Genomic DNA, 27,892 nt, shown 5'->3' on the forward strand with positions numbered 1-27,892 from the left:
ACTGTTGTACAGCTTCTAGCTCTTCTCTGGAGACCTTAAAATGATAAAGGGGTTTGCTGTATTGAAGCATGGTTATTACCTCAGGGGAAGCTGTTAAATCAATCTAAAGCAGTAATAGAGTTATTTTACCTAAAATTAAGTATCCCAGAAGATTCAGCCCCTTTGGGATATAAATGCTCTGCTCAGTCAGAACACTGTCGAGTTTGATTGCATGCACTGCCTCTATAGCTAGCAAAGAAAATCTCAGCACAGCCTGAAGGAAGATTATAAATGACACAGTACTACACTTTATACATATTATCAGAAGTTGAATGTTCAGTTATCACCAATATAAAGAAGCTGAAAGTCAAATCCTGGTCTGGGACAGAATTGAAAGTGTGCTTGCTCAGCACCATGGATACAATGGAGCCACACTTTGAACTCAAGGAGCAACGAGGGAGACCTGGATGTCTGCAAGTGTTTGGCTGACCTTTCTGCATGGTTAATATTGCACAGAGTTTGTTAGGCTGTCCGCTAGGAAAAAAAAAATTGGCTCAGAGCAGTTAGTAATTGTGTTGTCCTAAGACATAAAAACAAGCTTTCTAAGAAAAAAAACCAAAACAACACATGGAACTGGAGGCCACAATGCACATTTTCTGTCATTTACACACACACACACAGACACACACATAAAGCTTTCATCTGGCAGACATGCAGGTAAAATGACAGGTGAAATGACAGCTTTGTGCCAACAGCTTATGGTGAGATTTTGTCCCAAAAAAATGAGCTTCGTGCTTTGGGAGTACAGTCCACTGTATCCTGACAGGTTTTGGATAATGTAGCCTTCTTCAGAAGTTGTCTAGACTGACTTAGATTAACACCATAAGGACATTTCCTTGACTGTTGACAGGCTCTGGAAGTAACAACTGAAGGAGCTTCAGTTCAGTGTCTACTTATTGGTGTTGCCAAAGTATAAATAGGATTGATCTAGGTTTTGGTTAATAATTACCACATGAAAAAAGAATATACCATGATGTATTTCAAAATCTCTTGTTTCCCTATATACTCAATGATATTTTTTTCCTTAAATACTAGCAATAGACTTAACATCACTAATATCCTCATTTAGGTGATGGCACTTCTGAGACATGCCTCTACATCCCTATTTTTAAAATACTTTGTCAGCAAAATCCAGTGAAGACATTATGCTTCCTTGAAATCAGGTCTGCAGCTGAACAGGAGGCTAGTTCTCCACTCCTTGCACAGGGACAATTGCAGCAATGCCCCAGTGCACTTATCAATCTTCAGTTTCTTCAAGTAACTTGCAAGTGATGCCAACACCCTTTTCTGTTGTTGTATCTGAAGCTGTCATTTACTCACACTGTAATTGAATGTCAGCACCTTCTCAGACTGTATCCTAAACTCACTCCTGGAAGCAGCCTTGGTTCTGGGCCTGCCACCTCCTGTTCCTGCCCTACAAACTTCCTCCTTTAGGGAAGGGCTGTCGATGGTCCCCTGGACTTTTGAGATCCCCATCCCCCTAGTATGGCAATTAATTAGCTGCCACAGTGAAAGACTAATTCCAATCCTGTCCTCTACATCTTTGATCTCTTTAAAAATAGCACAAATCAGTCTCCAAAACTGATCTGGATCAGTGCAGAAAAAGTGGAAGTTGGAAGTTCTAGAAATGGGCACAAGCACAGCAAATACCCTGCCTGCATTTGGGAAAGGTGAGAGCCCATCCTGTGCACAAAAGGAAACCTTCATTAGTTCACAACTGGCATTTAAATCTATTAACTCATTATTAGCGATTATCTGTAATTTTTCCCTGAGGACGTTTATTTTCTAAAAATAAAATGAAATTATCTAAAGGCCTTCATTCAGTAGTTAAACAACAGCCTTATCTCCTGGGAACATCTCTCTGTGCCGAACAGCCTGTCTAGTAGACGTTTTTTATTCGTAGGTGTCCCAAATCCTGTTTAGAGTTCATATCACTGAATACCAGGTTCTGCAACGTGTTGGGCTGTTTCTGGCTGTGCCCTGGCTCCCGCCGCCGCCGGCAGCTCTCCCCGATGTTTGAATTGTTCTGTCCAAAGGAGACGCAAAGGGCAGTTTGAGACCTGCCTTTAAAGAGCACTCCATGCCTCACGCCTGCTCAGTTGGTTACTAAATGTACCTTAGTAATCAAACTTAACTCGATTTGTTTTCTCTCCGTAAAGATCTGTGAGGCATTTCTAACTGGAACTTGTTTTTTGTGCAGTAAGCAACCAAATATACCAACCTCCTACTCCAGGAAAGAAAAGAGTTGTTACTGAGAGGTGACAGCCCATGAATTCCCGGGGAGGAGTGTGTCTGATGTCCTTGGACATCGAATTCTCTGCTACATGAGAGATCGCAGGTGCGATGTGTCTTGCTAGAGTACCACTACGGAAACACTGAGGAAAGAGAAAAGCGTTTTTAGTTCCTCGCTTTCCCCCCAGCCCAGCCCCGTGATCGCTTCCCCCTCCCCGGTCCGCCGCTGCCCCACGGACTCCCCAACGGCGGCACTGCAGCGGGGCACGGGAGGGGGCCACGCTCATCCCCTCAGAGGGGATGGATTCAGCCATCGAGTCTCTCCGCGGGCTCCCCCGATGGGAAGAAAGGCGGCAGGAGAGCGGCGAGGGTCCCGCTTCCGAGGGAACACCGCGGTCGCGGCGAGGTGCGGGGGCCCGGCGGGGCGGGCGAAGGGCTGCGGCACCCCGCCTGCCGCCCGCGGACCGGGATCTCTCCCTTTGAGGGGCCGTGGGGGTACCTACGGGACACCCTGAGGGGGTGACAGAGTCCACCTCTCCCCGAGGCGCCCACGCCCCGGCTTCCTCCCTTTCCTCCCCGCCCGCCCCGTCTCACGCCCTGGCTCCCGCTCCCGGCGGCAGCTCTCCCCGATGGAACCGGCTGGGAAGGATGCAGACGGCAGCTCCAAGGTAATTATTAATGGCCGTGCCCACCGGGGCGGGAAGGGGGGGGCGCAAGGTGAGATAAAATGGGGCGGCGGGGAGCTGGGAGGCGGGAGCTGCTGTCGCGGAGCCCCGCCGGGAGCATGGCCCTCGCCGCGTCGCTGCTGCCAGCGCTGCTGCTGCTCTTGGGGCGGCCGGGGCTGGGAGCGCCGGGGCAGGGCGCGGGCACCTGGTCCCGCTTCGCCCGGCTGCCCTACCCGCAGGACCAGCTCTTCCTCCACGACACCTTCCCCGACGGCTTCCTGTGGGGCGCGGGCAGCGCCGCCTACCAGACGGAGGGCGGCTGGCGCCAGGGCGGCAAGGGGGCGTCCGTCTGGGACACCTTCGCCCACCGCCCGGCCACGCCGTCGGGGGCCGCCCCGCCGGGGCCCGTGGGCGGCGACGTGGCCAGCGACAGCTACAACAACCTGTTCCGCGACGTCGAGGGGCTGCGGCGCCTGGGGGTCTCGCACTACCGCTTCTCGCTCTCCTGGGCCCGGCTGCTGCCCAACGGGACGGCGCCGCCCAACCCCGCCGGGCTGGCGCACTACGGGCAGCTGATGGCCCGCCTGCGAGAGCTGGGCGTCGAGCCCGTGGTCACCCTCTACCACTGGGACCTGCCGCAGGCCCTGCAGGACGCCTTCGGCGGCTGGGCCAGCCCCGTCCTGCCCGGGCTCTTCCGCGACTACGCCGAGCTGTGCTTCCGGCACTTCGGCGGGCAGGTGCGCTACTGGCTGACCATGGACAACCCGTACGTGGTGGCCTGGCACGGCTACGGCACGGGGCGGCTGCCGCCCGGCGTGCGGGGAGGCCCGCGCCTGGCCTACCTGGCCGCCCACCACCTGCTGCAGGTAAATGGCGCCAAGGGGCCCCGGCGGCTCCTCGGCCGTGCCAAGGTGCCGGGGCGCAGGCCGAGCTCAGCCCGCCTCGCCGGCACACCTGTCCCTTGGTCCGACACTGGCATGGAACACAAATCCATGTGCCCGACACGGTGCGGGCAGCAGGCCTGTAGGCAAAGAGGCAAAACTCATGGTGTAAGGCAGGAGCTTACTGAGCTACTCGCACCAGCGACTGAGTTGGTGGAGAGTTAAAGAGCTCTGTTTTGCAGAAATGTCCGTTTCTGCCCGCAGCAGTTCAGTTGCCATTCTGGGTGGGTGAGGATCTGCAGACCCTGGACTGTGACACTCCAGTGCTGCCTTTCTAAGGTGGAAGTGCTTAATAATACTATAAAGGGAATTAGCATATTTGATAAAAAAGGCTTACTGAATTAACAGAGATGGTAGAGATGGCCAATATGTCAAACAGAGACGTTTTCTTGACAAAGTATGATGGTTTTTTGAGTGTGAGCACTTTTTTGGTGAAAGAGACCCTTAATCTCCCAGTTAGTCTTGTAAGTGGCAATAGTAGTTTGCTGTACTTAATTTTTATTCTCTGTATCACTATTGTAGTATTTGCTAGGAGCAACCCGTGGAGATTTTCAGGGAGAATTAAGGAGAAGTGTATATCCTTCCAATGACAGGAGAAAGGATTCCTAACTGGAATGGGGTGGTCATTTAGGCATGATCTCTTGTACTTTAATATACATTTACATTTCTGCTAATACCTGTCTGCTCAGCACACACTTACTGGCAAGAGTTGTATCCTAATGAACATTGTGTATTAGATGTGGGCATGAAGAAAACATCCAATGCATGCCTTATTTGACCTTTTTCCACTTTCCTGTATTACTTCTACATTCTTTAATGCTACATATAAGTCAGAGGGAAAATAGAGATGGAGAATATGTGGTTAAAATTTCAGGTTAATTTCCTCGTCCTGAAAACTTTAAGCTCTTCACATGTAGTTACCATGGTGTGTACTTGGCCGTGTTTCATGCTTGAGTATATCCTGCATCACCATAGTACCAGTGTCCCTCATAATCTCAAGCCTGTGCTTCTTCTCTTAAAAACTTTGTGAAGGAAGATACTTTTCTATTTAATAAATGAGAAGCTGAGGCACAGTCTTGGCCACACCATATCAAAAGTGTAATTAAACCAGGAAGGTCTACCAATACCTGCTTTAATGACAGAACTGTAGTACTTAGTTTTGTCCCAATGACTGTCAGTCAGGGTTTGCACATGAGTGAACATTTCTTTTTATGTGCAGTGGAAGGCAGCAAGACACCACTTTTCCCCCCCTACATTTTATGGAAGAGGAGCAGAAACACAGATGCAGTTAAGAGCCAAAATGGCCACTGGTTGTTAGTGCCCTTTTCCTGGCATGTGATCTTTGTAGCATATTGGTCATTATACTTCCAGCTCTTCTACAAGTATATTCCTAGATCTCAAATCACCTGCAGAGAAAATCAGGGACATAGAGTATGTTTAGAGAAGCTCACATCCCTGACTTCTCCAGTAAGAGTCTTGATGGAGGTAGAGGTAGAGCCTAGCTCTTCAGCACAGAGAAGTGAACAGCTTTCATCTGTATCTCTTTCTCCTTTTTACTTCTCTGTAGCGTATTATTATTAGACCTTTCAACTTGTGCAAGCAGTGAAGTAGGAGGAAGCTACATAGTATGGCTTGATATCCATATCAGGCTGTGCATTTGTCTAAGAAAAGTTTGAAGTTCTACCAATGATGGTAAAGAGAGAATTACGTTTCACATAGAAATTAAAGTGTCTTACCCAAGTCTAGAGTGATTGAGTTTGCAACTTGAATGCTGTTCTTTAATATGTGTCTGTGGGTTGTATGGTTTTATAGGTGAGTTTGGTCATTGTTTGGGAGCATGCACGTCTTTGGTTTGTATCAGAAGGGTGCACAGCAGAACTGCTTTATCACATAAGCTGCAGGGTGTGTGCATCACTGGACAGTGTTGCTGGGAGATACAGTCCTCTTAGACCTACTGCAAAAGATATGGCTGAATCCTCTCATGCAAAGTCTACCTTTTTGCTCCTTATGTCATAAGATCTGGTCCCTGGTTTATTCTTAATCCTTTTTCCTTCTCTTTGCCATTCTTGTATTTTTTTTTTTTCCAGGGAAATGGAGTTTGCAGAACATGTTTAGTTTTTTTGAAGTTAGAATTTGTTGTCATAATTGATTCTCAGCAAATGTGCAGACTAGCTCTTAATATGCATGATTTCTGACTTTTTCCCCCCTTATTTACAATATGCAGGTAAAGCTGGTGCCTTCTAATTTATTTTACTGGATTCTAATTATGTTAAAAAGCAAAATAATTTCCTGTAAGTTCTTTAAAATTCAACAGATATAAATGTGGATTTGGGGCTTTGTTTTTCTGAGCGACTTATTTATTATCTGAAGAAATAATCAAATAAGAGTTTGATTCAATTTAGGTTGCTCAATTCAGAGCTGGTGAAAACAGGGCAATGAAGTTTGATTTAAGTAATGATGTTTGAATTCAGCTTGAATGGATTTCATCATATTGTACTGAATTTTTTAATTGCCTCTCATTTTTCTGAACTTCCTTAAGGGAGTCATAACAGATGCTAAATTGACAGAGACACTTTTTTATAGACAGGACCAAATAAAAATAGTGTAAAAAACTTGTAAGGAAAAATTATTTTATTAATGCATTCTTAGTGTGCTCTTGAGGGAATGTTCATCAGTATTCAGTGAAAATTTCACCCTTTTTTAGTATTTCCACTGACACTTGTCGCTTTTGAGATGTCTAAGCCCTTCAGATGTGGTAATAAATGGAGGAAGCTGTTCATGTTTATTCACAAAATAAATGGAATGGATCAAGTATGTTTCATAAAAGTTGGCAGTCTCTCAAGTCAACAGCCAGAAAATGTAATGCCAGCAATCTGTCATGTATATGATGCATTTCTTTTCTCCAAATAGGAGTTGAGAGAGGTCAGTGTATTATGTTCTGGTTTTTGCAAATGCGTTTTTTCATTAATGGTTCACAGTATGTTGTCTGAGTTGAACATACTTGGATTTACTCAATATAAACAGCATTTGCAGAAACAGAAGAACACGTTGTTTCCCTGAAGAAGTGAGTGGAACTGCTGCCTGGAAACCAGTCACATAGCAACAGACTGATTTCTATTCCAAAACTCTTTCCAAAACAGAAGGTAAGTACTCTTTTGTTAACCTTCAGTGCTAAACCTAATAAAGTGTCAGTAATTTCAGTGTAGGAGAGTGGTCTTTTCTTGGTGTGTATTGTTTATTTCAAAATTGAGGCAGCCCTCAAACTTTCACTCAGTGCAAATGGAATGATTTGGGATTTTCCTGAAAGTAACATAGCTCATCATAGTTGTCAAGGCATACCTAATTTTTAGAAAAAAGGAGAAATAATGCTAAGTAATAGTATTTTTTCCTATTCTTGCTTTCTTAAAGCATAATTCAAAGAAGAACAAAGAAGAAATTGATTCTTACTTGAGTTTGAGTATTAGTTGGGTGGTATATGTTTGCAGTAGTGATTATTCTGCTCATTAATAATTTGAATCAGGTTTCTTTCAAATACCAGATTTGACAAAGAAGTGCAGACAAACTGTGGTGCAAGTTCAGATCTGATGCTGCAGTTTCCTGTGCCAGTAGCTGCCAAAAGTTAGACTATGTTCTCAAATTATATTAAAAGCTATAGCAAGTTGTTTTTAAGTTTTAATCATGAAAAGGAAAAAATGCAGTGAGTTTCATTTTAAAATGTGATAAACAGAGATATTGGGTTTCAAGAATACTTGTTTTATTAAAAATAGCTCCAAGATAGATTACATAACTTTGCTTTTGCCATTCCTACCTGATTCCATACATGTTTGCAAAAGGATTGTTGTTTTCAAATATTCCATTGTAACAAACATTGTAACAAAACAAAAAATTTTAGAGATTATAGGAGATCTTAGCAAAACTCAACAGGCAGGATCTGGAAAGATCGCACCGGAGTGGCTGAAATTGAATGGAAGCAGAATTTGTTTGTTCTGTGTGGAAGAAAACCAGGTCAAGCCTGTAGGTGTGTTAAGTCCCACCTCAACTCTTTTGCTGTTCATTATGAGGTTGGAGATTTCTTGAGAGTCTCTTCTTTGTGAGGTTTTTTAGTGCTTGGCTGTATAGCTGTGAATCTTTGTAAATTCCATTGGCAGCCCCAAATCTGTGTTTTCATGTCTCATTTTAAGTGTCACCTGCCTGATTTCTAATCACTGTTGTAGCTGTTGCTGGAGGCACCTAGGTGATATTTCTATTTCCTGTCCAAGGTAGCCCAGTATGCTACTTTTTTAAATAGCAGTTGTGTATGCTTCCTTTTTAAATAGCTGTTGTTCATGTTGGGCAGGGCTCTGCTCAATTCTGGGAAGATAATAATTGCTTGTTAACAGCAGTTTGATGCAGATAGGGGTGTTTAGATTGACAACATAGAATTTGCATCTGGTAAAATCTCACTGGGTACATGAGTTTAAAGCTCCTTGATACTGTTCCATTTTGCATTTCTAAAGCCTCATAAGGTGTGAGATATTCTTCGTTCTTCCCTTCAACCCCTCTCCTCAAGCAGAAGGGATTCTGTATTTGTTGTAGTTTTGGGGATTCCAGAATGAAGCTTGTGGTAGAACTCATGTCACTCTGTATTCCTTTATGTTACAAGCTTTTCCAGTTTCCATTTCACCTTGTTTCTATGGTCAGTTTCCAGTACTTAAAGGTAGTTGATGGACATAATTCCTAGCTGTACTTGGGACCTGGGAAATAAAACTAGTGAAACATGTATTGCAATTCAAGATAGTTCACCATTGTTTAGTGTCTGCATTTCCCTTTTGGCTGAAAGCTAGGAGCTCTTAGCGCTTTTTTCCTCTGATAGGTCTGGTGGAAACCTCTGTTCTGCAACCAGCAGCAGGTTGGAAGTGCAGAGATTGTTCTTCCTTTTGAAAATGTTATTTTCTGTAAAGAAGAAATGCTGTGTCATGTAAGAGGAGGTTGTTTGGCTCATACTGTACCCATCTTCTAGAAAGTCAAATTCTGATTCTCTTGCTATGGTTGAAGTTGTGCTTAGCTTAGGTTTGTTCTCACACTTACTAACAGCTTCTTCTTCCCAGTCTTCTCTGGGGAGCAAAATTTTTCCTCAATCTTTCATTATTTCTTAAACCAGTTAGAAGCAGTGAATATGTCAATACAGCTGATGGCAATGTCAGCAAGCAGTGACCATTAGGACAGGATGTAGGCATTTAGTCTTAATTATTTTGGTTATTGTGATGCATGATCCTTCTAACGTTGGGAGAAACAGGAAAGAGCAGATGTGTATGCTGACCCATCTGTAGTTTTCTTAACTCCAGTTGAAGAGTCCTGTGGCTTTTAGTTAGAAATTGGCAGAGTTCAAAGGCAGTTTGATAATCCTTGCAAATGAATGTGTGATTTGTGTGTTTGGTTGTTGCTGATGAACAGATGAAATGCTGAATTTAATCTGAAGGTCAGTGTTGGCAAAGTTGTAAAAAAGCCAAGAAGCCAGCAATCAAAGGAGTCTGCTTGTACAAACTTGAAGGTAAAGAAATGTCCACAGGAGAATTTCTTCTATTTTTTTTTCACAAGATGGTAAAAATAAAGAGGAGGAAATTACAAAGACATGCTTCTGAAGAAGGAGAGGAGGTGACCTGTGCATACAAGGGTGAGGCCTGGTTGAATGGGGCTTTGGGCAACCTGGTGTACTGTGAGGTGTCCCTCCTGCCCACAGCATTGGGGTTGGAACTAGATGACTTTTAAGGTTCCTTCCAACCCAAGATATTCTATGGCAGGTTTTAGCAATTAAAGGATGTGTGTTACCAGTTTTAAATACTAAATAAAAACTACTCATGCTTGCTTATTTGCCTGCCAAAGTATATAGAAAAATATCATAGTCAAATCTGTGATTTTAGATTAAATCAGAAGAATGGAACAGAAGAATATGGTTGTAGACAAAATCTTAAGATCCTTAGGAAATTACTGAAATGAACATTGGACAGATCTCTGAAGGAGAAGGTGACTCATTGGATATGAGCATGAAAGAAGAGACTGGCTTCTGAAGAACCACTGAATTATTTCACATGAGAGACGATGTGTCAGCAGAAAGAGAAGGTGAGTTGTCAAGAAGGAAGAATAACTAAGTACAGAAGGAGAAAGAGATAATTGCCATGGCAAGAGACTGGAGCCTTTAGTAAAATGGGATGAGTAGAAGATAACGATAATAAAGAAGGGAAGGAATTAGACTCACACTGTTGCTCTCTGTAAATACTCCTGTGTTGGAGAATTTTGCTCAGAAATGGCTTGTAGAGTTTTGTTCAGACATGCCATAATCATATACAGCTGATGGAAAAGTAAAAGGCAGCTGTGAGGAGCAAATTCTCAAAGCCTGTTTCTGTGAACAACAGAAGTTCTCAGGCACGTTTATGTAAACAGCAGAAGTTCTCAGGTTGTTTTTTAATAACAAGTACATATCTTGTGCTTGGATAAGTTTTGGGAAAGCAAAAGTGACAAACATGGAGGCCTTGAGAACCGTTCATATCAGGGTGAGAAAACAAATCTTGGTTTTAATAACAAACCACAGCTATTGAAAACAAAAGGAGGGATTAATGTTTAATCTGCAACCTATTATGAGCTCGGGTTTTGCAATATGTATGAGCTTAATTAACACTGTTATAAAATATGCCTGGTGGATCAATAAATCGGAGTTCGATGCTGATCAGAGGATGGGTTGTCTCCCTTCGCTTTCTACACTCCTGAACATAAGTATTAATGACAGGAAGAAAATTGAGAATTAAAAACCATATGCTTGCACACACAAAAGGATGCAAATACAGTTAGATTGACTCTTAGAAGTCATGAACAGCTTTGGAAGACAGCTGCTGGAATGGCCTTTCAGTATTAATGGTAGGAACAAAAATCTTAGAAGACATCTAGAGCAGTTTGGGAGAATAAACTTGATGCATTTGGTGGCAGTGGAGGTGACAGTAGCAGTAAACATGAAATCTTCCTCTTTGCTTTGCTGAATTCTTAACAGAATGATATAAGGCATGGTCTAAATCTGAGAACATCATTCAATGTAAAGAACAAAATACAGTCTATAGTAACAGTAAGCATTTGTTTAGTCTGTCAGTGATGGCAGGTTCTGGCTTTCTGTAGCTTCAGCTCTAATCTGAGAGCACAAAACTCTCATAAGAAGCCTGGCCTGTTATGTTTGTGGTGTGTATCCCTGGAGATTTGTCAGGGAGGATCCTTTGAGAAGCACACTGGAATAAGAAAAAGGACTTTGAGAATATCTGGATTTGGCCACATTGAAGCCCATTTGTGTTGCTCCATCTTTATGTATGTTTAGTTTGAGAAGAGATAAACTTCTGTATTATGAAAAATTGCAAAAGTTTAAAGCTTAATTTTGTTTTGATTCTAAAAAAACCACAACCCATATTCTTAATTCTCCCAGTTATTGAAATCTTTACAGATGCTGTTTACAACAGTTGATAAAGGAACAGTTGATATAGGGACTGGGACCACAAGTGGTTCCAGTGCCCCCTGACAGCTGGATCTCTGTGACACCTGCCTGATGGAAAGAGCAGGGGCTTTTGCCCGTCTCAGGGTCTGGCCAGCCTGGGGAGTGCTGCAAGACATCCTGCAACACAATCTTCAGCAGTGGGGGGAGCTGACAGGGGCCTGTGCCGGGGGACTGTCACTTCAGTCTGCACAGTTTGTTACTTGCACATTAGCTCTCATGCTGACAGCTAAGATTGGATTTTTGTTTTCAGTCACAGCTCTAAAGAAGCGGAATGGTTCAATTGGCTGGGAGAGACTATCCTACTATGGAAATGCCTTGCAATTTTGTGAGTCCAAAAGTCAACCCAAGGTATCCTTTTGTAGGTTTATCAGTTTAATTCTCTTATGAAGGGCTAGAAAATGTTTGTACCACTGGGATTATATTTTACAAGATATTTGCTTTACAGTTGGGAAGACAGTAGCATCTGTTTTGATCCTGCTCCTAGGAAAGACTTCAAATGGTCGCATGGGGGAATGGGACAGACTTGTAGCTGCTGGTCACACATTCTGGTAAGAGTTCACAGTGATTTTCCAATGCCTTTTCTCAGTCAGCTTTTTTCATGTTCTCTTGAATATGTAGTAGCTCCACTGGATCAGTTGTTTTTCAGAGTTGAGGCCAAAGTTTACTCAGTTTGTTTGTTTAACTTCCAGCATTTTAAGAAATGAAATAATTTTTTTGCTGCAGGCATGGAACTGTTGAACATAGTTATTGATTAATTAGTCTAATTGTGGTTCCTCAGATATATATGGAAATGGTAGAATTATGCAGCATGTCTTTTCTTTTGAGAAAGTAGGTTGGAAAAATATTGCATTGTCAGCTTGATGATTTTTTATGAAAATTTATTTTGTAAGTAAGAACATACTGCTTAAAGATCAATTGAACAAATCTGACCTTATGGTTGAAAAGAAAGTTCAGCTGACACCTGGCTGTGCAGTAGTGACACGCTTGACATGCTCTTTGTAACACACTTAATTAATTTGTTTTCCTATGACAGTGCAATGTTAGCTTGGGTACAAATGATGCTTGCAGAATGATCACCACACCAGTTGACCAGTTATGTATGCCCCCAGGAGGCAAAATCCAAGCCAAAAAGAGTTGTAACAAAACATGGGGTGATAGGAAGAAAGAGTATTGGGAAAACGGATAATGTTTGAGGATCTGGTGAGATTACGGAGTGACTGGCCAAGAGTGGAAATGCAGGAGCTGAGTTTATGAGGCAATACTCCATTTTCATGTGTGTATTTAGCATTAAAATTTAAAATCAGCATGAAATGAGATGGCCTGGAGTCCTCAAGGGTGATTTGTTTTTTCCCTGTTTCATTTTTTTAAATAAATGTTATATGAATTATTTTGAGGAAGCTGACTGGCGGTTTACAGAGATCACAGACCATGCTTCACAAGGATGGGGCCTCCTTCAAAGTCTATCGTGGCTTATGGTGTCCACTTGCTGTCCCCATGTTGCCACCAGCACTGGGAGTGGGGGACACCATGAGTAACCTGCTAAAAAAAGGGGGGATGATACGTTAGATCTGGGTTACTCAAAGGAGCTTAAGGAAAACAAGTTTCCCTTTAGCTTTTTGGGGAACCCTGTCACTTTTAGGCAGTTAAGTAAATTCGCAAATTGAACAGATGCTTTCCTTTAATCTTAGGGAAAATGTGCATTCCCATATTCAAACAGCATCTTTGTGTATGAAATGCATGACCTTGGAAATACACTGAAGGAGCTCTTGAACTCAGTTTTTCGTCATGCTTCCCTTGCCAGCTATGAACATGTCTCTTGTTTTGAAAGAGAATATTGGGGGTATATCGTGCAGGGAACAGAGCTGCAGGAATATGTTTCAACTGCAGTTTTGCATCTTAATTATATGCTTGGTGGAAAAAATAATCCCTTTTTCTTCATAACCCCCTGTCATTTCAGCTTGCTCATTCTAATCTTACTAATACCTCCCAAATTCACAAGTAATATAATGTCATTAGAGCAAGTCAGAAAAATCTAAAACCTTTGAAACTGGAATTTGCTGATTCATTGAAACTAAAATATTTGAGAGACTTCAGTTTTCTAGAAAAAGTTGTGAACTAGGGGAAATACAATATAAATAATTTTATTTTGCTGTAGAAAGTTTTGGTTTTCCGTTTTAATGTGATACTGAAAAAATTCATTTTGATGTAGTGAGTCAGTCAGTCATTTCACACTCTGCCTTCTGTATTCTTTACTGGATGAGTGCCCACTGCTTCAAATTGGGTCAGTTTACCCTTGTGAAATTGCTGTTTAACCTGCTGCAATATGACTGACTTACTGAAACTGGAGATTGATGTTTTTTATTCTTTGATGAAAGAAATAAAATGGAACTGTCAGGACAGAATTCCTGCACTGTAGAGGTTATTCCATGTCTCATATTTGTAGCTGGGCTGCTTGTGCTACTTTTGTGTGAAACTGTAATTATTCAGTCATTTATCCAGCTTCTCTTTCCTATTTATGGTAAAAGAAAAGTGGCACTTGAAGGAGGCAGTTGCTTAAAAGGGGGAAAAATTCTAATAAAAGAAACATCAATTTGGCACAGTCATTCTGATTCTTAGAACCAGCAAAGTGTAGCACAAGGAAGTTCAGAAACAGCCTTTTTCCATAGCTCAGCTTAGGATAATGAAATAGAGACCTCTTCAAAATTGGTTGGTGGTGAAATGGTTATGCAAGAGCATTGTAAGAGTAAGCCGTAAAAGGCAGGAACCCTAAATCTCACCAGTGAGATCTCACTTTACCCAAGCTGGACTCTTCTGGAGAGTAATGTTTCCTGTGTTACTGGTTATTTGGAATAGATTTGTAGAAACCAGAGGGGGTGGGCATTGGTCTGGTTTATATTGATTCTGGCCTGTAGGAGCTGCTTTTGTTGACTCGTGGTCAGGAAAGAATTTAAATTGTCAAGGAACAGTGTTGTGTATTGTTAGGCCTCTTTTTTCCCTTTCTCTGGGCCGTGGCCAGGCTCCCACTAAAAAAATTATTTTACCTAAATAATTTGCCTTCTGTTGCAAGGGTTTAGGATTGTGATGATATCTTTGCTTTTCCTGATTTATTCCTGTGGCTTGCTATGACATCTGAAGCATTTGGCATGGTTTTTTTTTGTTAAATATCTTAGAATTGTCTTTTTGGCTCATTAGTTACAAATATAGAATAGCAGAGTCATGGGATGGTTTGTGTTGGAAGGAGCTGGAAAGATCATTTAGTTCCAAACACCCTGTCATGATGTGACATCCCACCCTCAAGGGGGAGGGAACACCCAAGAGTTATGGATGCTCATGGTTGAAAAGGAATGATAAAAGTCAGAGGGTCCACAGCTTATCTTCTAGACTTGTGCACATGGGAAGGGACACCTTCTGCCAAATCAAGTTGCTCAAAGCCCTGCCAAGCCTGACCTTGATCAAAGGAATGGCGCATCCACAGCTTTTCTGGGCAGCCCATTCTACTGCCTCACCACCTTCAAACTTCTCTTGAATATCCAATCTACATGTTCCCTCTTTCAGGTTAAAGCCATTTCCCCTTGTCTAATGCCCTTGTGCAAAGTTCTTCTCCAGCTTTCCTGTAGGCCCTCTTTAAGCCCTGGAAGGTGCTGTGAAGGGAGCCTTCTCTTCTCCAGGAGGGAGCATATAATAGCCAGTAATGTGTAGTGTTTGAGGCTAGAGGCTTGCTGCAGTATTGCAGACAACTAAGCTTGGTGATTCCTGAATCTCTTATTTTTGCTTTGGAAGTGTTCAGTTTGAGTGAATGCTCCTGGGAAATACATTTGTAGGGACAAAGTGAGTATGGAAGACTGAACTACAAAGAGGGTGAGGATTAAGAAAGGATCTAATGTACATTGGAGCAGCTCATTCCCAATATAGGAAAAGACCTGGAGGGTCTGGAAAGAGCTGTGGGATACTAGCATTTTGTAGATCCAAGATCACATATAAATGCCTGAGTGAGCTATTTGAGTGTCATGGGGCAGAAATTATACTGGGAGGTATATAGAGACAAGGCAGTTAATTGGTATGTGAAAAACATAGTTTATTTTTTACCAAAATAAACTGTTAACTGTCAGAGAGAGAGGCTTGCTGTGACACAAACACTGACACTGGACATAAAATAGAAACAGTAGCAATGACAAGCTGCCAGGCAGAGGCAGGTTTTTTTTGGTTACATAATAAAGCAGTTCCAGATTTTTGAGTGATTGGTGCAAGCAGCTGAAGATTTTTCTGTGAAGCACCTTGTTCTGGAACTGCTTCAATGATAATGACATAGGCTGGACACCTGCTGTAGTTACTCTTCTATTCTTCTTGTACAAGTGTAAGAAAATAGTACATTCTCAGTCCCCACATTATGTTTATGGTAAGATTAATTGTTGACCCCGCCCCTAAATAATTCAGTGTTGTTTTGTGCAGTAACTATGCAGAAGGTTTGGAAGCACCATCCCAGAGCATTTTGTGTCTCAAAGTTTTCAAAGACTAGAATACATAGAGAAGACACACATACATATACATATACATATACACACATATAAATATATATATTTATGTAGGCAGTGGGTGTCATTCTGGAGTGTGGCCAATGAAAGCACTGTAGTTCTGCACAGGAGGAATGACACTGCTGATGTAAATGGTAAAAAAAATGTACATTATTGCAACAGTAGCCTAGCATGGTAGTTCAGATACAGCTAAACACCTGTTCTAAGTCAAAAAACTGTCTTTTGTTTTGTTGACTATGAAGTGGATGGTTTAACTGAAGAGTAGTCTGGCAGATATGCAAATAATGTTTTAATCCATTTGTGTCATCCAGATTGAGAACAGAGGAGAATATGCAAGGAAGACCAGTCTGCCTAACCAAGGCTGGATATGGCCCATACAGAATGATTTGTTTTGGTGTTGGTTGGCTACCAGCTCTCAAGCCAGGTTTCATGGGGCTCATAGGAGAGCTGGGTGGAGATCAGAGCCTGCAGAGTCCTCGCACTCATCTTCATGTATCCTGTACAGCATGGAAATAATTTGTGGGTGTAGCTGGGACAGTCTTCCACCTGCAAAGATTATCAGAAGCAAATGGTACTTATCCAATGGCTGAAAACACAGTGTTAAAGTATCCAGAGTTTACCACCCTCAGTTACAGTTGTCAGCAGCAGGACATTTTGCTACTTTTGAGTGAGGCTGTGGTATGGAAAATTACTCCTGTCCCACAGTTCAGAAGCATCATCATTGTGCTGGTCTTCCAGGCAGTGTTTGCATCATCTGAGACACAGTTTGGCATCTGCTTGGCTTTGCAATAGCTGGCTTTCCAGTAACCATTATGAAATGTTGTTTAGCATAAAGATGCTTCTTTTAAAGTGGTTTGGCAGCATTCCCAGTGATCCCAGAGGGAAGAGCAGCTAGGACTTGCTCTCCAGCTCTGAGGCAGCTGTCCACTGGGCTGACCAGGGTGGAGCTGTATGTGCTTTGGCTCTGCACCACAACTAGCGAGTAAAGATGTGGACTACGTTGTCCTTGGCTGCCTGCAATCCTTTTGCATAGGACTGTGTAATGTGACATGATGGGCCAGCAGCTCCAGGGTTGTGCAGCAGCTCTCTGTGAGGGCTTGTGATGGGGGAGAGGGAGGTGTGCAATGCATGGGCTTTGCTACTGCATGCAGTCTATTGCTTTGCTATTAGAGACATCTCCCTTGAAGACTGTGGAAGTAAATGCAGGGGATAGCAATCATGCTTGAGCTAATCTTAGGATGTGTTCACCATAGAAATCTACTTGAGCTTGCCACCTGAGGTTCCTTTTCCAGGTAATGGAGAGTAGTGAGCATGGTACCTCTTGTTCTATGACCAAAAAATGCAATAATTGTCCCATTTTTATCTGTGGTGTATAGGTAGGTAAACCCATGGTGACAAACTCAAGCCCAGACTTTTTGCAGACAGACTTTCACCTTTAGTCTAATTAGAGTGTGGAGAGGTTCAGTAGAGATGGAGGAGGGGAATACTGAGGGGCTCAAGAATTTGAGGTGCTTTCAGTTCCTATGACTTCTCAGAGGGTGAGCTCTGACATACGGTCTGGATCAAATGCAAATTTTGCCTGAGTCTCCCCTGCTTCAAGCATGTGGTATCTCCTGCATGTCTGTGAGGAGGACCTGTATCACATACTGTCCCCTGGTTTTCCTGGGCAGGGAGCTGAGTCTTTCTTCTGACCCAGGAAAGCAGCTGATATTCCCCCCTGCAAGGGTGGTCAGTAGCACGGTTTGGTCCTGTAAAGCCAGAACAGGCAAATAGCCATGGTGTCCCATGTAAGATGTCATGGACATTGAGTAGCCCCATCCTGCAGCTCCTAATTTCTTTTTCCCAGTTATCTGCTGCTGACCCACTCTGGCACTTAAAGCATTTTGTGCTTTTTTCCAAAATATAAAGAGAGCAGTCCTTGTAAAATGTTTAAAACATAAAAAACCTCAAAACAAACAAACAAAAAACCCCCCCATTAAAATAACATTGTCTTTTTACCAGTAGTTGGAACTGATATGCAAATGCAAACATATACTAGTTGCCACAGTCTCCTTCTGTCTGGAAACAGAAGATGCCTCTCCTTTAGGAGCCCTATTATTTTCTGCAAGGACTTTACAGAACCCTACATCAAGAAGTGGAATAGGTATTTACTAGCTATGCTACAGAGAAAATGTAAAAATGTGCAACCGGTCTTAAAAATAAATAAAACCTCATTATTTTAAAACAAAACCCAGATATCTTCCAGTCACCTAAGAAAAAGTAGCACAAGGAAAGACATACGACCATCAGGTAGTGGGGAAAAAGAGAGTTAAAAAAATTTACATTTCCAAAATGCTTTTTGTCAGATCTGTCAGGAAAAGTGATCATGTTGAGCACTGGGATTCATAGACAGGAAAGGTTAATGAGGGTGAGGATTAGATAAATGTCCATAACTGCAGGTGCAATGAACATAAAATGCTGCGAATTTACAGTATTGAAGGCAAGCCAGGCCCATCTGATAGCTTTCTGTGATAACTGATTGTCTAGAAAAAGAAAATATGATAAATGTAATCAACTCTATTTTCAGTAAGACCCTTGAAATGGTGGCACATGGAGAGTTACTGTTTCAGTGGAGAAGGAGGAGAATGTTCAGCAGTAGCTAGGAAATTGCTAAAGCAAATGTCATAGTGAGTTGTGCTGAAAGTAGAAGCATCAGTCTCAAAGGGCAGTTCACAGCTGAACTTCTTAATGTATTTTAACTCCCATGCCTTGGCACAGGCTAGGACTTCACTACTTAGAGCATGTGCTAAAATTGAGGAAACAGTGCCAGTGCAAAGGATAATCAAAATAATAAACAGATGGAGAAGAAAGACTCAATTTTTTTTTCTGTAAGAAGAGAACTTGCTGATCACAGCATGACCATCAGATGCAAATATAATCCAACTGTGACAAAGACACATTTGTTTCTGGTCTGTATCAGGTGATTTTTCCAGCAGAGATGAGGAATTACCAGAACATGGCTTATTTACCTGAGCAAGAACTCTAGGAGAGAATATACTTCATGTCTATAAATAGATCAGTGCTAAAAACAAGTGAAAGGAAATAACTAAGTGCGGGGAAAGTTTTGCTGCAAGAACAAGTGTTTGGACTGACCATGAATAAATTCAGCCTGAAAGTCAGGGGAAAAAGAAAACCATTTGTGAAGTGTCATTCTCTAGATATCTTCCAGAGAGAGTAGTATGAAAAAAATAGCTAGCTTGTGTTAAAGCAAATTTGGATCATGTTATGAATAGGATTGTGTCATATATTGCCCATAGAAGCACTGGTTTGAATCTGATACCATTGAGGCTTTTCCTAATTTTATAATCCAGTTTTCCTAGTTCTTGCCAGATAGTAGACACGGGATCATAAATATAGTAATGATTTTTTTTTCAGTGAGATATTTTTTGTATTTCTGTTAAAATTCCCCTAACATGGTAATATTACTTATCATTGTCTCCTCTTTACTGTATCATTTAAAAAAGCATTTGCAGTGTCTTACTCAGAATGTCTCATGCTTTTATGTGACATCCATTGTTGGGTCCACAATGAAAATATCATCTTGTAGGAACATAGGAAGATTGATAACAGGAGTAACTCCTGGTCTGCAGTAAATTGGGCTTGTGAAAGGCCTCTGCTTTCATTCCTGTTTCTCTCCTGCAGCACAGAGTTATCCCTGAAAGGAGGGATTATAGAGGCAGTACTTTCAAAGTAGCAATAACCTTTATATGTATCTACATATAAATTGTATACATATATATGAAGTATACCAAATATGTCCAGTGCCTCATTTGATAATAAACATCTAATGCATCTTATGTACTTGACTGTAAATTGTATCCCAATATTCTTATTTTATGTTTCAAATTAGGTATGTAAAATCCCTGATGTTTCTTCAGTATTTCCAACATCTCTTCTTTCTTCCATCTCAGAAGTATGAGGAAAGTGGATTTTGACTGCTATAGACGGAGCCTTGCTTTTTTCCCAGTACTCATTTCTACAGAGATTATTTTTCCTCCCAGTAAGGCAGTAAGGACTTGTGTGTGTGTCTCCTGCAGAGCATCTTAACTCTTTTCTAAGAGTGTTCCTGTATAAAAGAGCTTCCAGTAAAAGTTCAGTTAATGCAGTGCAATTTCTTACAAATACCCCCCTCCTTCCTTCCTGCCTTTCATACTCCTTCCCTTAGTCTCAGCAAGTCTTAGCCTCCTGCCTTCCTCCCTTAGTCTCAGCAAAAACACCTGGCTCTTCAAGCCCTTCACACCCTAATTCAGGCCAACAATTTGCTTTTCATTAGTGTTTGGGCAACTAGTTAATTGCTGCAGTGCCCCCTGCTCTGCCTTCTCTAGCATCGTTGATTGAATCATGGTTCCACATAAACTGCATAATCTGTGAATTTCTTAATATCTAAAGTGTCATCCTGATTTAATGTATGCTGTCTTAGACCCATTTTTTCCCAATACCCTTTGTACTACATACTTGTTGAAGGTTGTGTTGGCATAGCTGTGGCTACTGAAAGCCTTTGTCTCTAGGATAAAATGGCTGGCCAGCTCTTGCTGCACCATATGGGATCTCTCCAAGTCAAAGATTATTTTCATATTTGATTTTGATAAAAAGTACAAATTTCTGTACTATGGTTCATAGCCTGAAATGGTTTGGGTTGATTTTGGATAAAGTTAACCTGGAAGCTGCTCTGCAGGATCCCACCTGGTATAATCTAGCTGTCCATCACCTTCTGGTCCATGGGTTACTGTAGATATTGGGTCAATAGCTCTGCTGTTTGCTAAAGTACATGTAGGTACTGTGTCTGGAAATTCACCGGCTACACATTGTATTAGTGGTACACTTAATCTCCTTTTCCATCTAACAAGCCTGGAGTATATGGAAGTCATAATAATTAAAGAGAGTATGTAAAAAAAATTGAGGCACTGGATTTATGTCTCTTCCTGTTCCTCTGCGCTTTAGCCTGAGGTGTTGCTGTTCATTCTTATGTCTGAGAGTGGGACTGTAGCAAACACTGACCTCTCTTACAAAAACCTCTGTGGCTCTGAAATGTTTAGATGGATGTCTTCATAGAAGTCTGTTGTAAGTTTTTGCTCTACCTGCATAACTCTTTGGTCATTTTACTTAGAAACAATGATCTACACAAATTCTTTCCTTTGAACTGCCTTCCTTTAAAACAGGCAATATTTAAATGACAGGCATCTGTCTCATGATTAGATATTGACCTAATTACCACATTGTACATGGCCTCCTCAAAACTGCTGAGATACCTGCCCTCATGGTAACTGTGAAGCAGAGCAGTGCTACTTTCTGGAATTTCTGTACCTCAGCAAAGGAGGATGAATCATGCTGCTACAAGATTTATGTGAACTCGCATTTCTATTGTTCTAGTGTGGTTCGATATTAAAACTGGGATTTCTTCCAAAAGATGTTTTCTTTAAATAATTGAAAATATTATTTTATTTTGATATAGTATATTTTCATGCTGCAGTATACTGGCGGAATTTCCATGGTTATACAGAAATAAAGGCCAATCTTAGACAAATTGCTTAAAAAGTGTACCTGAAGCTCTGAGTTAATTGATGAGTTAAGATGTGTCCTTATATTTTTGTATCTATATTTAAAATAGCTGGAGGGTGAAAAAGTATTTAGTCATATCTGAAATCAGTAGGAATGAAAATAGAAATGCATTTCATTTTTTGTATTCCTAGCCCAGTGATGATTCTCATTCATGTATACAAGTGTCTTGTCATCACTGGCTTTATACTTTGTTCTAGGGCAATTTGAAGTTTAGTACTGCACTTTGATATAGTAGACAAAAGATTAAATTTATTGGTTTCCCCTTGTGCCTGTTCCTTCAACGGAGTAATTTTTTTTTTGAACAGTATCAGTGTTAGCCAAAGGGAAAATAATATTTTGTAGTTTCCTATGTAAAGAAGCCCCAATATCAAAGAGGGACAACTGCTTTATCTCCAAAAGAAAATGAGTGCACTGTCAGAGAGCAGTGAAATATGTTAAGTTTCACTTTAAAAAAGAACACATGCGAGGCCCCCAGGAGTGCTCACTGTGCTGCTAGAGTAAAGTCTAAACTTTAAATGTGCTAAGAATGTTTAAAATTTATGGAGTTGACAGAATATTTATGCATACCTCAGTCTGTTAATGTGATGTTAATTCTGATTAGCAAGTGTCTAGTACTGTGGTGAGAGCACAGAGGCGGAAACAAGGATTGCTGAAAGAGCAGTAGCTAATTAACATTTTCAACTATGTGTTAACCAGCGCACGCCCTTTTCTGTGTGGCTCAGTAAGCAATCACTCCAACAACACACCTCCTTTTCTTTTGCTGTATTCTTTTAGAATTTATTTTATTTCCCTAAGGACTGGATAAAAGCAGCTTTAAGTGTTTCACTGTGATCTTTTTCTTCATTGATACGGCTGAGATTGCAGTACATTGATGTAGTAAACCCCCCTTATCCTGTATTGCTTCATAAAAAAGTATGGGATGTGGTTTGAAAAGGGAAACAGCTGTAGCTGGTATTTTTATATCAATTTTTAACATTCAGCTTCTTATCAACAACATTTAAACATTTCCTCACTATTATGTTATCCAGACAAGTTAGATTCTTTGTTTACAAACAGGTGAAACAGTTTAATTTCAACAGGTAATCAAAAATATGAAGATTTTGTTTATTAAGTAAGAATTAAATATTTAATTTTAAATACTTTTAGTTTGATGCAGTTATCTGTTCTACAGGAGTACGGCTTTTACTGGAAATGGCGATTCTTACTCTGTTTGCCGACTACAAGAGTAAAGCAGGAAAAGTTCTATGTGTACACTCATCTCTGCAGTAAAGCAATTTTATACCTACCATTAAACATGCATTTAGAAACAGACATAAAGAGACTTACTCATACCTCAAAAGTGTATTTTCATGGTTTCAGCACGCTTTGGATGAGATTCTAAATGTATTTCCTAAATCAAAGTAGGTATAAATTGAATCTAGTTTAATCTGTGACTGCAGTATAGTCACAGATTGTTGAAAAAAATGGATAAATGCACATAAATCATCCTTGCTGCTGAAGAAATGCAAAGATTCAAATTTTGTTTCCAGTCTAAAACTGAATGCCCGATTTTGTCTTTCATCTCTTGATTCATGTTGTTGCTCAAATTTAAAAAACACGTACCCCAAGAATTTCACTTCTCCTAATGATTCATTTTCCCCACCTTTCCTTGCACTGGAATTTATCTTTCCTCTTCTGAATTTTGATTTGAATAGCTGCTCTTTATCTTCTTGGTGGCTGCTGAGGAGTGTAGTGATTTCTCAAAATAAATATGCCTGACTAAAGTCTGCCTCCTCCAGTGACTGTATCCTCACTGACGAGATGTCAGCATGCTGAGTAACTTGAATTCAGCTTGAATTCCTCCTATAGTTTCCCAGATCCTCCTTTCATAGCCTAGCTTAGTGGAAGGAGTAACATTAAGGAAGAATTACAGCTAGTAATAACCATTGTAATAATTAAAACTTGTCAGTTAGCCCTGTGGTTCACTGTGCTGGTGCAAAGACGGACAGACTGCTGAGACATCCAGACCACCAATTATGAGTCATTCAGTTCTGCTTGACTTGTCTATCTGCAGGGTCCTATGATTCATCTTGTCAGCCTTTCAGGGGCTGCTGCTGGTGTAAAGCTTCTGGAGTGAAAAAGTCTTACTTAGACCCTCTTGGTTTTCCTGAATCCTTTCAGATTTTGATTCATTCTTATATTGTTCAGGACAAGCAGTCAGAAGTTCATGCATTCACAAAGCTACCTGTTCAGAAGCTACTAGGGCAAAAGAAGTGGCACACACATAATAAATGTGTACCATTTGAGAAGCCTAGACTATCCTGTCTTGCCTCCAGTTGCCAGTCCAAAAGACAAGGTTTTCCAGAGGTCATGAGTTGTGCAGATATCTTGATAGGCGAGACCATCCCAAATGGTACTGGGATGGCTCTGTTTGAGCGACTGAATTTTAGGTCACACATGGACATTAACCCTTCTGACTACTAATGCCAGGTGTCAAGATCGGGAGCTGCTTTCTTCTTCATAGGGGTGGGGTTCAGTGGCTGGAGCAGGTATCCGCTGCCACTTGTGTTGTGGAACTCCCATGACGTTTGCACTGGCTCAGAGATCTGCAGGTGACGCATGCAGATTTTTGTAGCAGTGGGTCCTGGTTAGGCAGGTTCTCTGTGGGATCTAAGTTGACACAAAAGCTACTCCAAAAGTCACTGGATTAAAGTTAATTTACTGTACAGTTTCAGTGAGTTTGCAATTGAGCATTCCTTTTAAAAGTGTGTGATTGAAATCACTTCAGTCATTTCTATTACATGTGCCCAGGCCAGATCATTTCAGGCAGGTTTCACACAAGGAGATAAGCCTTTAGTGCTTGCTTTTTATCATGTGTGCATAGAAACACAGCTGAATCTGACAGAAACAGTTTCAGACTGACTGGAAAAAGAAGGAAGAATTGTATATTCACATCTAGTCAAATTGTAATCTAAACAGTTGTCTGAAAATTGAAACTGGTACCTTCATGCTTATCCTGATGTGCTGCTTTCTGCATCCATCTAGAGGGCTGAATAGGACATTCCATCTTATTTGATAGCCTGTTGTCATTGCTGCATAGTTCTAATCTCAGAATGGTTAAATTTAGTGTCCAAGCTTATAGCAAACACAGGTTATCATGTAGATAGAACAGGATTTGGGCGTGAACAATCCAAATGTTTGGTTTAAAAAGAATTTTGCAGCAATTGCTTCTAGCAAGTCTTCTTCATTCTGGTTTTCATTTGCCTATATCGCACCACAGAGCTCTGTTCTGATATATTGGTTCCATATATGATGACTAAATTTACGATTCCTATGACAACTATTCAGTTGAGCTGAATGCCTTCATATTACTCATTGTACCCTCCACTGATGGAGACTTCCACTTCCTTTACTGTTGATATCCACTGGTTGCTTTTTTCTCACAGAGGAACTCAAAGTAGGAAAAGCTATCCACTATCACATTTATCTGGAAATACCTTCTGAAGCCATTTGATGTACCTGGGCACTGCAGTATTGGTCTGTTGTGAAACTGATTAAGGATCTTTCATTTTATATTTGCAACCACGGAACTGATATCTGAGTGCTGAAAAGAAAGAGGATCTAGTTTACCTTCTAGAAACATTTCTTGTGATGCACATCAAATAATTCTGTAGCAGTTGCTTAATATTTTCTCCCAGAGGGAGCTACCTTTCTCCTGCTCTAGCCTCTTTGAAGTGACTTTTCTTGTGAATAAATTGGATGAGATCCCCATGATATGCTCTGGAGACCAACTTTTCTTGTAGTTCACTCTTCTGCTGAGCCGACACTGTTCATGCACTTAACTGTGCCGAACTTGGTAATTGCACCTTTCACCCACTCTGTAGTTTGTGAGTCACTGCTTTAAGTCTTCCAGGAGCACCATGTGCTCTCTTTGTACAGTGAACTGACTGACTCCTTTGGTTTTACAATAACATAACCTCTACTGCTTCTAGAGGGGGTAACAAAGTGCAAATGAAGTGGCCATGCTGGAACAGCATCCCCAGCGTGGCTACCTGTGCCAGCCTTTTTGAATGCTGCTGAGGTCAGGTTTTGTCCTGATCTCCGCTCCTATTCCTGCACCTTCTTATAAAACTTGGTTAAAGGCTTATCTGCAAACACCGATACAGAATGCCGGGGGAAAATAAAACTCGCAAAAGATCACAGCATATGTGAAATTGTAGCACAAGGAGCTTCTTAGTAATTTTTCCTCATTCATCCTTCTAAGGTCATTAATCTATTCCTAAATATTTTTCACTTTAATGTACCACTTGACCTGTTCATCAGTTCACTTAGAAGCGAACAGCCATGTACAAATATACGGCTCATACTTGTATAATTCACTCTTTCAGTGGTGTTTGAATCTGACTGTAGGTTAATTCATCATCTGTTTGTGAAATTACATGGATTTGATCAGCCTCTGGTAAATTTTTCCATGTTCAGTTGATATGAATATTGCATAAAGCTAGAGCACAGTGAAATCCTAGGGCACTAGATGCTTCTAAAATGGTATTGCTGCCGTGCCAATGTAGGGGGAAATTCTTTCCATCCTTTCCCTCATAACAAAATCCCAAAGACAGCATATGCTAAATCTGTTCTGCCAGATTCTGGTGTTTTTTCCTACAACAGGTGTGGTTTATGGTGTAACAGAATTAATTGGTCAAAATCCAACCATTATCCAGTAAATCCTGCTGTTTGCTTTTATGATAGGCCAGATTGGAGCATCAGAAATACCTCATCTTCATGTAATTATTTATTACTCCAGTAAGCTTTTTTCCATGGTTTGGAGATATTTTTACTGCTTCTGTGATTGATGGTCTGGACTCAAACACTTTGCCATATTCTTGCAGTCTAATTTCTTTTGAGACTCTGATTAGGGAAAAGCCACTAGCCATTCATCTCTAGTTGAACTTCTGGAGCTTTTAGGGCAGCACATTCATGCAATTCAGGAATAATTTCTGACTGCCAGTCTGACTTTCCCAACTCTACAAACATGGATTTTCCAAATCCAGTATCATTTGATGTTCTTGTAATAATAGCATGACAGCAATTTCTTTTTGTTTATCTTCTGGGAGCATTAAGTCACACTCAAAATGTTGTAATACCTCTCCAGGAGCATTTGGGTCAATTTATTTTTAATCTAGTGGTGTGCCCAGGATAAGATTCAAGGGTTAATTATTAACACCAGAGCATCAGAGCATCTGTTCTGGGTGCTTTAAGTGCAGGGATGGTGGTAATGAGTAACCTGATTTCTGTATCCTATAATATTCCTACCAAGCTATAGGCTTTCTTCCAAGCTGGGTTTTTGGTTTAGCTAGTTAGATTAGGTCCAGCAAGCTGAAATTTTTTTGTCATTTCATTATCTGTTGGGGGACACGTGATGATGGACTTTAGTCTTATTTGTGTTTACCTCTATCTCTCACCAAGAAAAGTTTTCTTTCTAACACACCATCTTGGTTTTTTAAGCTTCTGCTAGCAGCTCAGACTTTTCAAAGCAATTTTCTTCACTTGCTTCCACTAAACCATCAGAAGTACATTATTTCTCCCTGTGAAACACCTGGTTTAGCAAATTTAGAGAGGTATGTTGAGGGACCAGATATGAACAGATGAATATTGGTCTTCCCTATATGCATCTACCAAAGCAACATGCTTGACATTAGGCACCTCTTCCAGAATTTTTACCCTTAAATATATGGGAGACATTTGTTTTGTATGTTTATTTCTTATTTTGATTCTGTATTTAACTAAAAGTAGTTTCATGTTTTAAGACTGATGTCGCTAAAGATTATATGTACTACTTTGGTTGTCCTCCTCACTATTGCTTTGGAGGGCAATAGTCTTCTCATTTGGCTTCTGCCTTAGCACAAGGAAGAGGCATGAATTCTGTGGCTTGGCCTTCTAAAGCTGTGTTCTGTAGTTTGGCAGCTTCTGTGGGCACTCCTCTTCTTCCTGCTGGTTTTTGCTCTTCCCTCTTTCCATCCAGTTTGTACAAACCTTCATGAAACCACAGGTTTGAAGTCATAATGGATGCCTTCTCCTTGACAGTACTATTACAAAGATTGGAAGTTTCGATTTTTAGCATTCATTTACTTTCAGTGCTCTGACTGGGCATTGCTTTATCACTTTTATATATTCTGTGTATGTTTTTGCTATATCAGTTTTATGTGAGTTTTGTGATAGTTTTATATGCTTAACATTTTTGCTCACTGCTGATTCTAGCATCATTCTTTCCAACCAGAATGTGGCTTAAAATCCACTAATGTTCCATTTGTTTTCCTGGATAATGGTGTATTCAGTTGTCATAATTGTTACCATCATTCCCATTATGAGTTTCTCCAAAGTCATGGTGCTTTTTTTATC

The 27,892-nt window shown here is 41.0% G+C and overlaps 1 protein-coding gene across 1 annotated transcript in view; it reads left to right on the plus strand.

The window, feature by feature from the left end:
* Positions 1 to 2,998: 2,998 nt before the first annotated feature.
* The window catches only part of KL (klotho), a 45,686-nt gene continuing 20,792 nt past the window's right edge, over positions 2,999 to 27,892 (plus strand). The window contains exon 1 of the mRNA XM_058800240.1: positions 2,999 to 3,802. Within this exon, the coding sequence (XP_058656223.1) occupies positions 2,999 to 3,802 (804 nt within the window). The remainder of the gene's footprint in view (positions 3,803 to 27,892) is intronic.

This window comes from Ammospiza caudacuta, chromosome 2 (assembly GCF_027887145.1).
Source record: "Ammospiza caudacuta isolate bAmmCau1 chromosome 2, bAmmCau1.pri, whole genome shotgun sequence".
Classification (NCBI taxonomy): Eukaryota; Metazoa; Chordata; class Aves; order Passeriformes; family Passerellidae; genus Ammospiza; species Ammospiza caudacuta.